At 44.5% G+C, this 15,184-nt stretch overlaps 1 protein-coding gene across 2 annotated transcripts in view; it reads left to right on the plus strand.

The window, feature by feature from the left end:
- Nucleotides 1-478: 478 nt before the first annotated feature.
- Nucleotides 479-15,184, plus strand: part of slc6a9 (solute carrier family 6 member 9) — a 66,614-nt gene continuing 51,908 nt past the window's right edge. The window contains exon 1 of one of the 2 annotated variants that reach the window (XM_058066768.1): nucleotides 479-659. In XM_058066768.1, the coding sequence (XP_057922751.1) occupies nucleotides 630-659 (30 nt within the window). In that variant the 5' untranslated portion in view covers nucleotides 479-629. Of the gene's footprint in view, nucleotides 660-14,540; nucleotides 14,789-15,184 lie in introns of those variants that run through there. The other variant, XM_058066767.1, reaches the window with a different exon arrangement.

Consider the following 15,184-nt stretch of genomic DNA (forward strand, 5'->3'; position numbering starts at 1 on the left):
TAGTCTGTTTTGTGGCGAAAGTTTTTATTGTTTTCCGAGCGGGACTAATTATATAAATGCGATACTATAGATACATTGCTTGGGGTGGGGGCTTATATTATACAGAAGCAGTCAGTGGCTATTTGAACCCCCCCCCCCCCCCAACAGTTAATCTCTTATCACAAAAGGAGACTTTGTTATTGCAGCTGCTTTGCTACAAAATGCTAATACGTCGCCTGCAACTTTCTTGTCTGCATTAAGAAACTTCATTTTATTTTTGCACCAAGCAGCAGGTCACCAAATGACCAAGGGGGCATGTGTTTAGAAAGTGTCACCCCCCCATACCCCCCTAGACCCACCCCCACTGCCACCCGGTCTCCACGTCTCACCCCTATCCCTCTCTGCTTGTCACATGCTCCTTTCACAGCATAGAAAAGTTCTGGATTAGAGCAGAATTAACACAAAGCAGCGACGCCACTCCAGCTCCAACTCCGAAGCCACACTTGAAGCGGCAGGGGAGGGACAGCGACCCAAGAGTGACCGTGACGGGGGTGAAGAAACGTCGGGAACTCCTGGAAGCGACGAGTCCATCCCAAAGATTCGGGCATTCCAGAGGCAAAGTGGGTCTTCGGCCACGAGGTCCTGAAAGGATGGAAGACAAGCAGATCGCTGGGATCCTGGTGAGTTCAGTGACCGTCTTCAAGTTCTTGGTGAAGTTTTCATCCATCACATCTCAACTGTTTTTTTTTTTTTTTTTTGGCTGCCGGATCAGTGATCCGGTGAGGAGGTTAAAAACGTGGCGCTGACAGGCCCCCGACGAGGCGTTAAATAGAGATTTGGCATCATTGGCAGTCAGGTCACCGCTCTTTCCTTCTCTCGCTTTCTCGCCTGTTTAGTCCCGGTCCTCCTGTCCATCTTGAGAAGGAGATAAACACAAACCCACACGGCTCCGGCTCTCCGCTTGACATTCACACTCCACTGAAGTCACTTTTTCTATTTCCTATTCATGTCCTTCAAATGCATTCACACTTGAACTTCTCGAGGTGGAACGTTTATCGGTCTGTCCTGCTTCCTGCTCTCGCTATGACAACCTTTTTTCAGCGTGTGGCGGCTGATTGTCAATCAATGTCTTGCATGAAAGTTCATTGGTAAAAATTGGAACTAAACTCAAATGCCGCAGAGGACTTGGTGAGAAACGCGCTTGTTGATGGATCGCAGCAAAGGTTGAATATATTGTCAATATCGAGGACATACGTATGCGGCATTCGAATTACGTTTTCTTCCCTCCACAGTGCAAACGCAACAAAACAGGGAGGGAAATGTAAAAGATTTTAAAATATTCAATCATTTTCTACCGCTTATCCTCACGAAGGACTGGTGGCCAGCCAATCACAGGGCACATAGAGACAAACAACCATTCACACTCATATTCATACCTATGGACAATTTGGAGTCGCTAATTAACCTAGCATGTTTTTTGGAATGTGGGAGGAAACCGGAGTACCCGGAAAAAACCCACGCATGCACAGGGAGAACATGCTAATTCCACACAAAGATGGCCGAGGGTGGAATTGAACCCGGGTCTCCTAGCTGTGAAGTCTAGGTGCCAAATGTGTAAATGTACAAATATACCAGTGTACAGTTACAGTTATGATGTCGTCACTACCAACGGCACTAAATTCATCACATAGCAACTTAACACCCAAAAGGTGCACCTGATACACCTTTTTTGTAATCAGGTACACCCTGGACTGGTGGCCAGCCAATCACAGGGCACATATAGACAAACAACCATTCACACTCATATTCATACCTATGGACAATTTGGAGTCGCTAATTAACCTAGCATGTTTTTGGAATGTGGGAGGAAACCGGAGTACCCGGAAAAAAAAACACGCATGCACAGGGAGAACATGCTAATTCCACACAGAGATGGCCGAGGGTGGAATTGAACCCTGTTCTCCTAGCTGTGAGGTCTAGGTGCCAAATGTGTAAATGTGCAAATATACCAGTGTACAGTGACAGTTATGATGTTGTCACTACCAACAGCACTAAATTCATCACATCGCAACTTAACACCCAAAAGGTGCACCTGATACAAACATGTATCAGGTACACCCTGGACTGGTGGCAGAGATGGTCGAGGGTGGAATTGAATTCGGGTCTCCTAGCTGTGAGGCATGCGTCCCCAGTATCAATCAGTAAACGTTAAAGTCAATTTCTTCCAGTTTGAGTTTTTATTATAATTTATTGTTATCATTACAGCACAGCAGGCCTCACAGCTAGGAGACCCGAGTTCGATTCCACTGTCGGCCATCTCTGTGTGGGAGAACAGGCAAACTCCACACAGAGATGGCCGAGGGTGGAATTGAACTCAGGTCTCCTATCTGTGAGGTCTGCGCGCTAACCACTCGATCACCGTGCAGCTATGTTAAAATACAACGGTGCCAAATGCGCAAATATACCAGTGTACAGTGACAGTTGTGATGTCGTCACTACCAACAGCACTAAATTCATCACACAGCAACTTAACACTCAAAAGGTGCACCCGATACAAACATGTACCGATATGAGTTTAAAATGAAACAAAAGGTTTTCTCTCTATAAGGCATTGCATCTGAGCAATGCATTCATTGGAGCGCTGCAATGACGTCAGCCTCCCTCTGGGCTATGGAGCCACCCACGATTTTGTATGGTTTCTATGCTCCTCCAATGAAATAGTTTTCTCACACATTTTGTCTAAAACTTGAATTTTTCATTTGGTGTTAAAATTGTATTGTTACATATTTGTATATTTCTGAGGTACAATGTTTGAGAGTCAAGTTGCTGTGTGATGAATTTAATTATTTGTATTTCATTAATTTGTAAGGTGAAAGCGGGAGTCAAAATGAGACTTTTGCAATGGGTTGACAAGCTTGTTGTGACTTTTTGACATAGCTTATGATTGGCTGCTGTCTAATTAATCATCTGAAAACCGAGGTGTTTGAAAACCAAAGTTTGACTCTATATATAAACATCTGAGTAATGTGATCTGCTTGTAGAACAAATTGACATATGTCAATTTTAACAGCATTGTTACCCAAAAGAGCAGCACCTACCGTCATGTAAATTTACATTACAGATGATTTCGAGCGTAGAACCTTGCAGTGTTGCCACTTGCGTGTTGTAAATATGTCCACTTTACAGTCTTAGAGATAATCTGTGGGGAATTCCACTCACCTTTGAGCTCACTCAGTCTTGTGTGGATCCATTTTCACATTCCGGGGGAGCTCCACTCGGGTATTTTCTTGATGATCATTTGTGCAGCATATAGTGGAAGTGATTGGCTAGTGACCAGTCCAGGGTGTACCCCGCCTCTCACCCAAAGTCAGCTGGGGTAGGCTCCAGCATTTCATAGTTTCTGACATTGGTGAGGACAAGCGACATAACGAATGAATCATGGCTTTAGGTTCGATATTTGCATTTGAACGTGCATCAGATTACAATTGAATGCATCACATAATCAGTTCACAGTTCCACATGTCCAAAAGGAGTAGGAAGAAGCAAAGCTTATTAAATCCTACCCCTCCACATCTGGTACTTTTACAATCAGTAACTGTTGCATTTGTTCACTTCCTGCTTTCCATAATACAGTTTAAGGTTTTTCTTTTTTATTTAAAAAAAATTAAATTAAATTAAATTAAATTAAATTAAATTAAATTAAATTAAATTAAATTAAATTAAATTAAATTAAATTTTATTTTATTTTATTTTATTTTATTTTATTTTATTTTATTTTATTTTATTTTATTTTATTTTATTTTATTTTATTTTATTTTATTTTATTTTATTTTATTTTATTTTATTTTATTTTATTTTATTTTATTTTTTGTCACGTACCGAAGTAGGAGGTGATATGACCATACAATGACATAATGGGTACCATCGTAAGTGTCAATATAGTGATATATATATTTATTTAGCAAACATCAACTGCTTGTATTGTTTCTATTTTTAACATTATATTTATAATAAATGTAGATTATCTTTATTACTAAATATAATGTACATTTTATTATATCCATAATATACCATGTATGCACATTATATGTATAATGCAGTTATTTAAACAGATTGAAATGGTGATTGGTTGGCGGCACCTTGGAGAGTGAATGGAAGCTAGCCGGGGTTAGCATTGCTTAGCGTGCTAATGTGGTTGTGCGTGACTCGGGCTGGAGTGTTTCAGTTGCAGTCGTGGGCTGCAAACAGTTTGTTTTTTTCATAATAAAAGTTATGTGGAATTGAACCGGATAATGGCAGCTTTCATGCATATAATAATATAATATATTATAAAACAATATAATATATTCAGCATAGTAATGTTTGATATGCACTGATTTCACCAACTCATGGTTGCCTAAGCCATGTATTCTTCCATGAATACATCAATAAATCACTCTCACACACACATCTTTTGTGTTTGGGTATGTGTGTGTGTGTGTGTGTGTGTGCGTCGCCCCCATCACCAACTGGCACTGCATTGTCTTCTTTTCCATTCTTCCAGTCTCCCGCTGCCTCCCCTGTTGATAATAACACTTCAATCATAATGTTTGCTTTTATTTTGAAAGAACTTCCCATTGTTCCAGCGTGCACGGTAGCGTAATTTACACAGGCGCAGATGGTTGGTGGATGGACCCATGGGCGTAAATCTGGTAACACACAGGGCGCTCGCTTCCTGCTTGGCTCGGCCCGGTAGCCTTCTGCTGCCGCTCTTTCAGCCCAAGACGTACTGTTTCGGAGGGAGACTCGTACCGTCAATCTTTCCTGACTTTCCTCTGGAAGCCAGCACTTCCACCGAACGGATGAGCAGATGGTGCCCTGGCACAAGCCTTTATTTGGACGGAGAGCCGTCTCTTTGTTTGTACTCTCATTGCTTGCTTTCCTCTTGGTGTCTCCTGTTTAGATGGATGTGTAGGGATGTGAGGGTAGGAGGAGGAGAAGGAGGAGTTGAACTGAGGTTTTTGCTCATTTGTCTGCGGACCTTGCCCGCCTTCCTTCCCCATGCAGGCCATCTAAAATGCTTACATAATTGCTTTCGCCGGGCGTGAATACACGAGGACACAGAGATTTATTTGTGTTTCTTGCTACTGTATTAAAATGTCTTTTCTGTCCACCAGATGCTAAATTGAACGGCTATAAAATGTACCAGTCCTTGGAATGCTAATCAGTAACATTTAAGCAGAATGGTCATAATGGGCATAATGGTCCGTAATGGTAATGTGTTATAATCTGCACCTTATGTGTGGAATCGACTCACATTAGGTGGACACGTTTTTCCACAGCTTGACGAAGATGCAAGTTTCACTGACTCACAGGTGCTCCACAAAGACTGGAATGTCATTGACTCATGAGTACTCGACCAAGACTTGAGATTCACTGACTCAGAGTTGATCGACGAAGATTCAAGTGTCACCGACTCACTGGTACTCAAGGCTCAGTTCACCACACCGGATGACGAACACTTGAGTTTCACTGACTCACGAGTAGTCAAAGACTCCTGTTTCACTGATTTACGAGTACTCAAAGACTCTTGTTTCACTGATTTATGAGTACTCAAAGACTCCAGTTTCACTGACCCACAAGTACTCGAAGACTCCAGTTTCACTAACTCACGAGTACTCAAAGACTCCTGTTTCACTGACCCACAAGTACTCAAAGACTCCTGTTTCACTGACTCACGAGTCTTCAAAGACTCCATATTCACTGACTCACGAGTAGTCAAAGACTCCAGTTTCACTCACTCACAAGTCGTCAAAGACTCCTGTTTCACTGACTCACTAGTACTCAAAGACTCCAGTTTCACTGACTCACAAGTACTCAAAAAATCCTATTTCATTGACTCATGAGTAGTCAAAGACTCCAGTTTCACTGACTCACAAGTACTCAAAGACTCCAGTTTCACTGACTCACAAGTACTCAAAGACTCAAGTATCACTGACTCACGAGTACTCAAAGACTCCTGTTTCACTGTATCACAAGTACTCAAAGAGTCCAGTTTCACTGACACACGAGTACACAAAAACTCCATATTGACTGACTCACAGTTGCAACTTGTTGCAACAAGCGCCAGTTTCTGCCCACACATTTGATGACGAGTGACTCGAGTAAATCAAACACCCAGTTCACTTCAGTGAGTGACTCCTGGGAACAAACGTCACCAAAAAGAACCAAGTGTCTGTCATTGGCCAGTCCTTAGTACCCTGTGTTTGCGCACACAGAAAGTCTCCCTGGGGCACCATAACTAATGAAAAGAAATAGTAGACGCCACAGCTACAACTTGCCCAGGGTCACAACACAGACCTTCAAACATGACGGGCCGCACATACGTAAGCATATCGCTGATGTCTGCATCATATCATACCGATGCAACACTAAAACCACTTCAAGCCCCTCGTGGGCTCTTTGTAATGGTAAAGAGAATAGTTCAATTTTATTTGAACGTGGTTACAATGGAATGAATTGCTCATGCTATACGTCAAAAGCATTTCTACTATTTCTACCCACTCATCCTTACACGTGCACTCCACGTGGTTGGAGCCCACTCACTACAGGTGTAAGTCGACAGTCGCCATCGCCCCCGCCCAATCCGTCATTACGTAAGGAGCATATTGAGTTGCCAGTCAGCCAGTTTAGTTAACAGCAGTGCTCAGCAACCGTGTTGACCGCCTCTGGGGTTGGGGGGCCAACAAACAGATGTGATCCGAGGGAGAAAGTGCTCTAAGGGCACGGGGCGGTGGGGGTGGATGTTGGGGGCGGCAGACGTGTTTTTGTGTGTGTGATCTCACCCACCCAACTGACCAGCTGAACGAGGAGGGCAGGCGAATGCAGGCGGCCGTATAGGTCACAGGTGGTCCAGCGCCTTGTAAGACGGAAGCGGTCATTCAGGGTGCGAGCGTTTGAACGATGGGTGGCGATGGTAGTGGGCACAGTCGGAACGTCTGTGACATGCAGTTGGTTGTACGGAGCACAGGGGGCGGTACAAGGCACCGTGCAGACTCGAGGCACTCGGTATTGTACGAGGATCATCAGGTCAGGCGCTACTAAGAAGTCCCCATTGGTACCTGACAGACAAGGACCCCGGATGCTCTGCTTTTTTTTTTTCGATAAAAGGACTTTGAAAGGACTTTGGAAATTGAAATTGTGTTAACAAACGTGGTTTTGTTCAGGTTTTCCACCTCCATCTTTCTTTTCTGGTCAATGGGGCTCATTCCTACCCCACAAAAAAGACAAGCGATGTAGCAAAACAAGGGACGTCACTTTTTCTTAAAATTATGGACAGGGTCCCCGTAAATCTCCCCCCGGTTTCTTTGGGTATTTGAGTAGTAAGCTTTACGACTGAATCGTTTTGAAAGGCCCTTAGTGAAACATATTTAGGTAATTTGTTGCGCTTGAACCCAACCTGCTCCCTGCTTGTGACGGGTGAATGGCAGCTAAAGGGGCGGCGGCGGGGGTGGCGGGTGGTGGGTCTGTTTTTCGTAAGGCAGGACAGGCCTCTCCTGCAAGGAAAGGACCCCTCCCCTGCGTTGTTTATCACTCTTTACCCTGTTTTTTACTTCATCTGGGTTGGGTGAAAAGCAAGCTAGCAATCAGGAAGTTTGTGAAGATGCTTGGGTCTGGTTTGCGGCATCCCCCAGGGCTCAACACTGGGACCAAAGTTGTTTATTTAGTACATATTGGAAAAGACATCTGTAGGGCCTTAAAAGACTTAAAGTTAGTATTGATTCTGTCATTATGAAATAATAGATGAATTTTGAATGTTTTTGTTGAATTTTTTTTTCGTGTACCACTGGCACCCCCTTGCGCTGAAACTATACTTTCGCACCAAATGCTTATTCTAAAGTTGTTTCTTAAAAGAAGTGTCTTGTGAAATGATGACTGCAAAGAACAGAACTCGAACAAACACTTTTGGAAGAACAAACAAGCTTACAGTATCACTCGGATAATGTGAACATCCAGCAGCAACTCGACATTTCGACATGACTATTTTGTTGAAAAATATCCTGAAACAAGTTGGTCATCTACGTCGAGAAGCTTCGCTCAACCTTGAAAACTAGTTCGTTATGGGTGGTGCCATGAACTAGAAATGTAATTTTTGCGTTTCAAAAATATAAACAATATATTAGGAACACCACAGGGTCGATGAATCATGTCAGGAACCCTTTAAAAATTTAGTATCGATTCTGTCCTTATGAAATAATAGATGAATTTTGAATGTTTTTGTTGAATTTTTTTTTCGTGTACCAATGGCAACCCCTTGCGCTGAAACTATACTTTCGCACCAAATGCTTATTCTAAAGTTGTTTCTTCAAAGAAATGATTTGTGAAATGATCACTTCAAAGAACAAAACTCAAACAAAGAACATTCCACTTTTGGAAGAAGAAACAAGCTTACAGTATCACTCGGATAATGTGAACATCCAGCAGCAACTCGACATTGCAACATTACTATTTTGTTGAAAAATATCCTGAAACAAGTTGGTCATCTATGTCGAGAAGCTTTGCTTAATCGTGAAAACGATTTTGCTATGGGTGGTGCCATGAAGTAGAAATGTAATTTTTGCGTTTCAAAAATATAAACAATAATATATAAACAATATATAGTTGATGAATCATGTCAGGAACCCTTTAATGTTGACTTTCTGACTAAACCAGATATCAAAGTCTCCATGAAATTATCTTTCACCAAAGCTATTTTTATGCACTTTGAAGATGATAAGAGACAGAAATGCTATAATTTTTGCCCCCCCGCCCCCCCTTGTGTCACATTACAAGCGCGACAGTGACTTGAGCCACGTGTGTCCAACTTCAGTCACATGTACCTTGCTTTCATTCCCAGCAACGGTCCCATATGTTTGTCAAAATGTGTGCGTTGTGTGCTTTTTTTTTTTTTCCAGCCCGATTTGCTCCCTTTGCCTTCCCTCCGATGAGCCCGGCACTCCCCCGGGGGGTCCGAGGCCGAAGCCTCACGCTATTTATACAGACCCAACAGCTGGGGCCCTCCCAGCCAAAGCAGTGAGGGGTCGGGGGGGTTGGGTAGAGAAATTATCATGGAAACTTCAGGTTAAACCAAGCGTTGGCAATGTCTCTCTGTTCGTTTTTTTTTTTTTTTTTCTCGTTTTTCTCTCCAGAGCAGCCGGGTCAGGTCAGTTGGACAACCATCAAGCGTCATTAAAATAAATGTCTCGTTTTCTTCTTAATCCCTTTGCTTCATTTCTTACATTTGCACCTTTGCTTAAGGTCCGACCAGGACAAGCTCATTTCCCCTCCAAACAATTTAGTCCTTTTGTTGCGGCCAACAAAGCCGACCTGCTTGCTGAAAATTGAGCTTTTGAGCTCCATCCTTTCCACCCTTTCTCCGATGGCTTTGACAGTGCGTGTCCCGTTTTGAACCTCAAACTTTTATCCTGCCCTTCACTTCATTTCTCTCATTCCGTCTTCTCTTCCGACTCCTCCGCCCTCCCCCCCCCCCCCCCCCTCTCTCTCTCTCTCTCTCCGTTTTACTCATGTGAGCTGCTCTTAGGAGGAGAGAAGATCACTTGTACGGATGCTTCCTTCAGTTAAGGGCCTTTGTCACAGTCAGAGGTCCCATCACAGGCATGCTGGGATAATAAGAGGTGAAGCCATATTAACCTAATTGTTATAAAGTATATGATGTATATAAAGATTTCATCAGTTTAGGGGCAAGTTGGCCTCGTTTGAGTTTGGTGTAAAAGAGGTTTCGCAAAAAGGTAATTCACGACAATCTTTTCAAATAATCATGTGCTTTTTTTAGCTTTTTCCAACAATGGTAACTCAATGGCTCGTGTCTCTTGTATCGTTTCATCATCTGACATCTCTGGGATCATAGACCAATTTAGTGTGACGACTGTGTCCACTGAGGCAGGAGAGAACATCCAGTTTGCAGTTAGTGTGGGTTAATGTGTACAGCTGATACGGCATCTTTCCATCCTTGTTGATATGTGAAAACTTTGTTAAATATACACTCACCGACTGGCAACAACTACAATAAAATAAATATCACTCATGTATCATAATTTGTATATATTTCTCTTTTGGGCGTATATCGTTTTGAGAAGCTAATGTTTTGGAACTATGTTCTTCATCAACAAAGTCCAACCAGAACTGGATTTGGGAGCTGTTGATGGACTACACTGAGGATGGGGGGTCCAAAAATGTCAACTATCCCCTTAAGGGTCCTTAACATATTTATTCATTTTCTACCGCTTATCCTCACGAGGGTCGCGGGCGGTGCTGGAGCCTATCTCAGCTGTCTTTGGGCGTGAGGCGTGGCCAGCCAATCACAGGGCACATATAGACAAACAACCATTCACACTCACATTCATACCTATGGACAATTTGGAGTCGCTAATTAACCTAGCATTGTTTTGGAATGTGGTAGGAAACCGGAGTACATGCAAACTCCACACAGAGATAGCCGAGGGTGGAATTGAACTCGGGTCTCCTAGCTGTGAGGTCTGCGCACTAACCACTCGACCTCCATGCAGCTATGTTAAAATATAACGGTGCCAAATGTGCAAATATACCAGTGTACAGTGACAGTTGTGATGTCGTCACTACCAACAGCACTAAATTCATCACATAGCAACTTAACACCCAAATGGTGCACCTGATACAAACATGTATCAGGTACACCCTGGACTGGTGGCCAGCCAATCACAGGGCACATATAGACAAACAACCATTCACACTCACATTCATACCTATGGACAATTTGGAGTCGCTAATTAACCTAGCATGTTTTTGGAATGTGGGAGCACGGGAGAACATGCAAAATCCACACAGAGATGGTTGAGGGTGGAATTGAACTAGGGTCTCCTAGCTGTGAGGCATGCGTGATGACCACTCCATCACCGCGCAGCTGCCTCATGCAGGACAAATCCAATCCAAAAATCCCACAAAAGTCTGTCTCTTCGTGGGCGTGCAGGAACACGCTGTATTGATAGCGAAATTGAATCTGTAGCTACCTCACGGGTCGATTTAATTACGCTTCAGTGAGCTGCGATTGGATTTGATTTGTGAATGTCAATGCAACAATATGCCTATAGCGCTGGCAGAATCATTGTAGTAGCATAGATGAATGGACCCGAGCATATTGTGGATCAATACGACAAGAATAAGAATCATCAGGTTGCCAGGTTGTCTGTTTCTTGATACGTAGCCAAGGTTGTGTTAAAAACACAATGAAAGCGTCAATGGTGTACGCCATGCGGCCATCATTGTTTTTCATACGGAGGGAACCTCAGCTGCAAAGTGCTTGGCTCCCTGTGGCCGCGCTCCAGGGCAAGATTGTGCTCTACTAGTATGACTTCCTGTCACTCCAGTGGCGTCCGATTGTGATCAAGCTGCCCGGTATCGTATCAGTCATATCTGAGTGATCAAGTGATCAAGTGATCATATTGTAAGCGCATATTGTGTGCAGCAACAGCTGGCTTTGTGTAACTCTCGTGCTACATGACCTAACGTAATAGGGTAATTTGTTAGCGCAACACCCCCCCCCCCCCCCCCCCCCCCCCATAAACAGCCAGCTGCAGCCTCCACTCATGTCACATTAGGTCTTAACTCCTGCATGGTCAAATCCTTCAGGGTTGTAGGAAAAATGCACTTTTTTGTGAAGAATGTTGCCCATCATCCACAATTATGTGAGACATAATGTAAATAGAGAGATAAAAAAAAAAAGATATAAAAACAGCTCATGAGCGGTGGCTCATTTATGCACGTAATGGGACACACCAATTCTGCCTATAAAGCTTGATATTAAAACACCACAGGGCAGCTGTGACTACAGGCGTAGAGTACCATCACCTGAGAAATGACACAATACTGTAACTTGGATACTATAGCAAATATGCACTTCTGACTTACTTTTTCTTTATTAGTCCCTTAAACCAAGACAAATGCCTGTAACGGGTTCACTCTGGGTATGTTAACATTTATATGGTATATGATAGAATCCTTTGCTTTTTGGGCTGAAGGTTACAAAGAATACTTAAAACATGAATAACATATATATCTATATAAAAAGATTAATTCTCAATAATATCCATAAAATATCAACATGATGCAATGTGTTGAAAAAAAATACAACTCAAACCATCACAAGTTTTGCCAACTTTTTGGCATTTTTAGGCTGCAACATCCATCCATCCATTCATCCATCTATCCATCCATCCATCCATCATCCATCCACTCATTCTTCCATCCATCCATCCATCCATCCATTCACCCATCCATCCACTCATCCATCCAACCATCCATCCATCCACTCATCCATCCATCCAACCATCCATCCATCCACTCATCCATCCAACCATCCATCCACTCATCCATTCATCCATCCATCTATCCACTCATCCATCCAACCATCCATCCATCCATTCAACCATCCATCCACTCATCCATCCATCCATCCAACCATCCATCCACTCATCCATTCAACCATCCATCCGTCCATCCATCCACTCATCCATCCATCCAACCATCCACTCATCCATCCATCCAACGATCCACTCATCCATCCAACCATCCATCCACTCATCCATTCAACCATCCATCCGTCCATCCATCCACTCATCCATCCATCCAACCATCCACTCATCCATCCAACCATCCATCCATCCAACCATCCATCCACTCATCCATTCAACCATCCATCCGTCCATCCATCCACTCATCCATCCAACCATCCATCCATCCACTCATCCATCCAACCATCCATCCAACCATCCACTCATCCATCCATCCATCCACTCATCCATCCATTATCTATATCCATTCATTGTCAATTTATCCGTCCACTCATCCATCCATCTATCCATCTAACCATCCATCTAACCATCCATCCACTCATCCATCCACTCATCCATCCATCCAACCATCCATCCACTAATCCACCCAACCAGCCATCCATCCATCCTTCCATCCACCCATCCATCCATCCATCCATCCATCCAACCATCCATTCATCCATCCATCCATCCATCCATCCATCCATCCATCCATCCATCCATCCATCCATCCATCCACTCATCCATTCATCCATCCATCCATCCATTCATCCATCCATCCATTCATCCATCCATCCATCCATCCATCCATCCATCCATCCATCCATCCATCCATCCATCCATCCATCTATCCATCCACTCATCCATCCTTTCGTTTGTCCAGATGCGAGCCAGACTCAGGCCATATTTGGTTCATTGGCCACAAGAATCCCCCAAAAAGCCCGCAAAATCCAAAAGAACAAAAGCAAAAGAACCTGACCGGTCCCAGTCGTTGTGGTCCTAACTGCCTTTCACTGCCCCCGGCACATCCTCTCTGCCAGTGAACGGGGCGGGCATATGCTAATGACCCCATTATGAGATCCCCAGGCTCTAAATTGATAGACAAATGAATAGCATCCTGTCAGCGTTTCTCATCTGGAGGTGAGCATAACTGAAGGCTCCGCACTCGAGCGGCAGCAACCATTGTCCCCACCTCTTAAACCCCCGTTAGGCTTGGTTCCAGTTGCCTGTCGACTTTTGACATCGCTTGTAGTACATCACCGAGCGATGCGTCGTCGGAAGACATTATCTTGGCTTGGCTGACCTCTCCATTGCACTTTTACCTTCCCTGCTTCCGTACGGCCCTCCCTCATCTTTTTTGTGGGGGCCCGACACCAACCATATGGCGGGGAAACAATGCACGCAACAAAACAGAAGCGCCTGAATTTAAAAGGGTGTAACTCTGTGAACATGTCGCAGACAAGACTAAAGTAGGAGGGCATTTGGCCGCGGGGGCCTCTCAGAGGGTGTATGTGTGTGTTTGGTTGGGGAGGGGAGAGTAGTTGTGGGGGTGGGGGGGGTGGGCGGCATTGGCAATGTCAGGTTGTAGAGACAGACGAGGATTTGGAAGAGTCAAGTGGCGCTGAAAGGGGAGTTGTTGGTGGTCCGCGGAATCGCAGCAGCTGCCTCTGAAAACAAACGGAAAGAAATGAGAGCGGGAAAAGGTTCAAGGGGGGACGGGGACGGGGGCAGACGAGTCTGATGTAACGCCTGCTGGCCACTTATTTTGTCTCCTAACTTTAATCTGTCGGAAAAGAAGGAGCTTTGGCTGGCGGCCGCCCATAAATGCTCCACCGCACTCGTCATCCTCCTCTGCCAGGCTGTTTAGAGAGGTTCAAAACCCTGGATTGCCCCCCAACACCACCGGCACCCCAATTCTTCTTCTTCTGCTTCTGTATTCCGACTAGGTGCTAGAGTGACAACAGGCCATTCATTGATTGAGGAGGTGGATGTTTTGGGGGGGGTTCTTCAGGGAGGCAAAAAAGCGTGAGGGTGCATATTCCTGAAATACGGCTGAAAACAGGGGCAAAAAAAAGGGGCGGTAAATCAACGAGAGAGAGAGAGCATAAGGGGAGGGAGAACCCGGGATCACTGAAGAAGGCTTGGAGGGGGGATGGGGGGTGTTGGGGGGAATCGGGAGAGAGAGAGAGAGCGAGTGGGCTACCATGCCGAATGAGCGAGAGAGGCGGAGAGGAAGCGGAGCTTCATCGGATGAAATGAGGTGAAAGTAATTCCGCATTAATCAAGCCGGGGCAAAAAAAAAAGGGGAGCGAATACTGTTCTTTCTCCCCCCCATCGTTGGCCGAGGAACTGAAAGGCAAGGTGTGAATGACGGAACATACCGGATCCGGCAGAGCAGCACCACTGGATCACCGCATCGCACCATGTCCGAGTCCAACGCCATCGCTGCTTCCACTGCAGATCAGGTCAGTTTGGAGTTTTTGCATCCTCGTAAGGAGGCTTTGCTTCCGCTCAGGATGAATTGTGTTTAGATCCTCATTTGAAAGTACTTAGACGCAGTTTATAGGAGCGAGGAAGTTGAGCGTGTGTTTTCTGGGAGCATCAAAGAAACTATTGTTTTTCCCGGGAGCTGCCCGGACAACGGTACAGCCTCCCGAAAGAATTGAATTCATCAAGACGAGCTATTGTCTCCGCCGCCTTATTTTTCAGTGATCATTCAGGGGGTCTGTGACGACTCAATACCCCCCGCGCCACGTGAGGAGGGGGACGCAGCTCTTTAAAAACCTGACCACGTGTGGCGGGCCCTGAAAAGTTTTTATAAGTAATTGCAGTGGGAAGTCCAGGGGGGCCGTGGCTGTGAG

This window comes from Doryrhamphus excisus, chromosome 3 (genome assembly GCF_030265055.1).
Source record: "Doryrhamphus excisus isolate RoL2022-K1 chromosome 3, RoL_Dexc_1.0, whole genome shotgun sequence".
NCBI lineage: Eukaryota > Metazoa > Chordata > Actinopteri > Syngnathiformes > Syngnathidae > Doryrhamphus > Doryrhamphus excisus.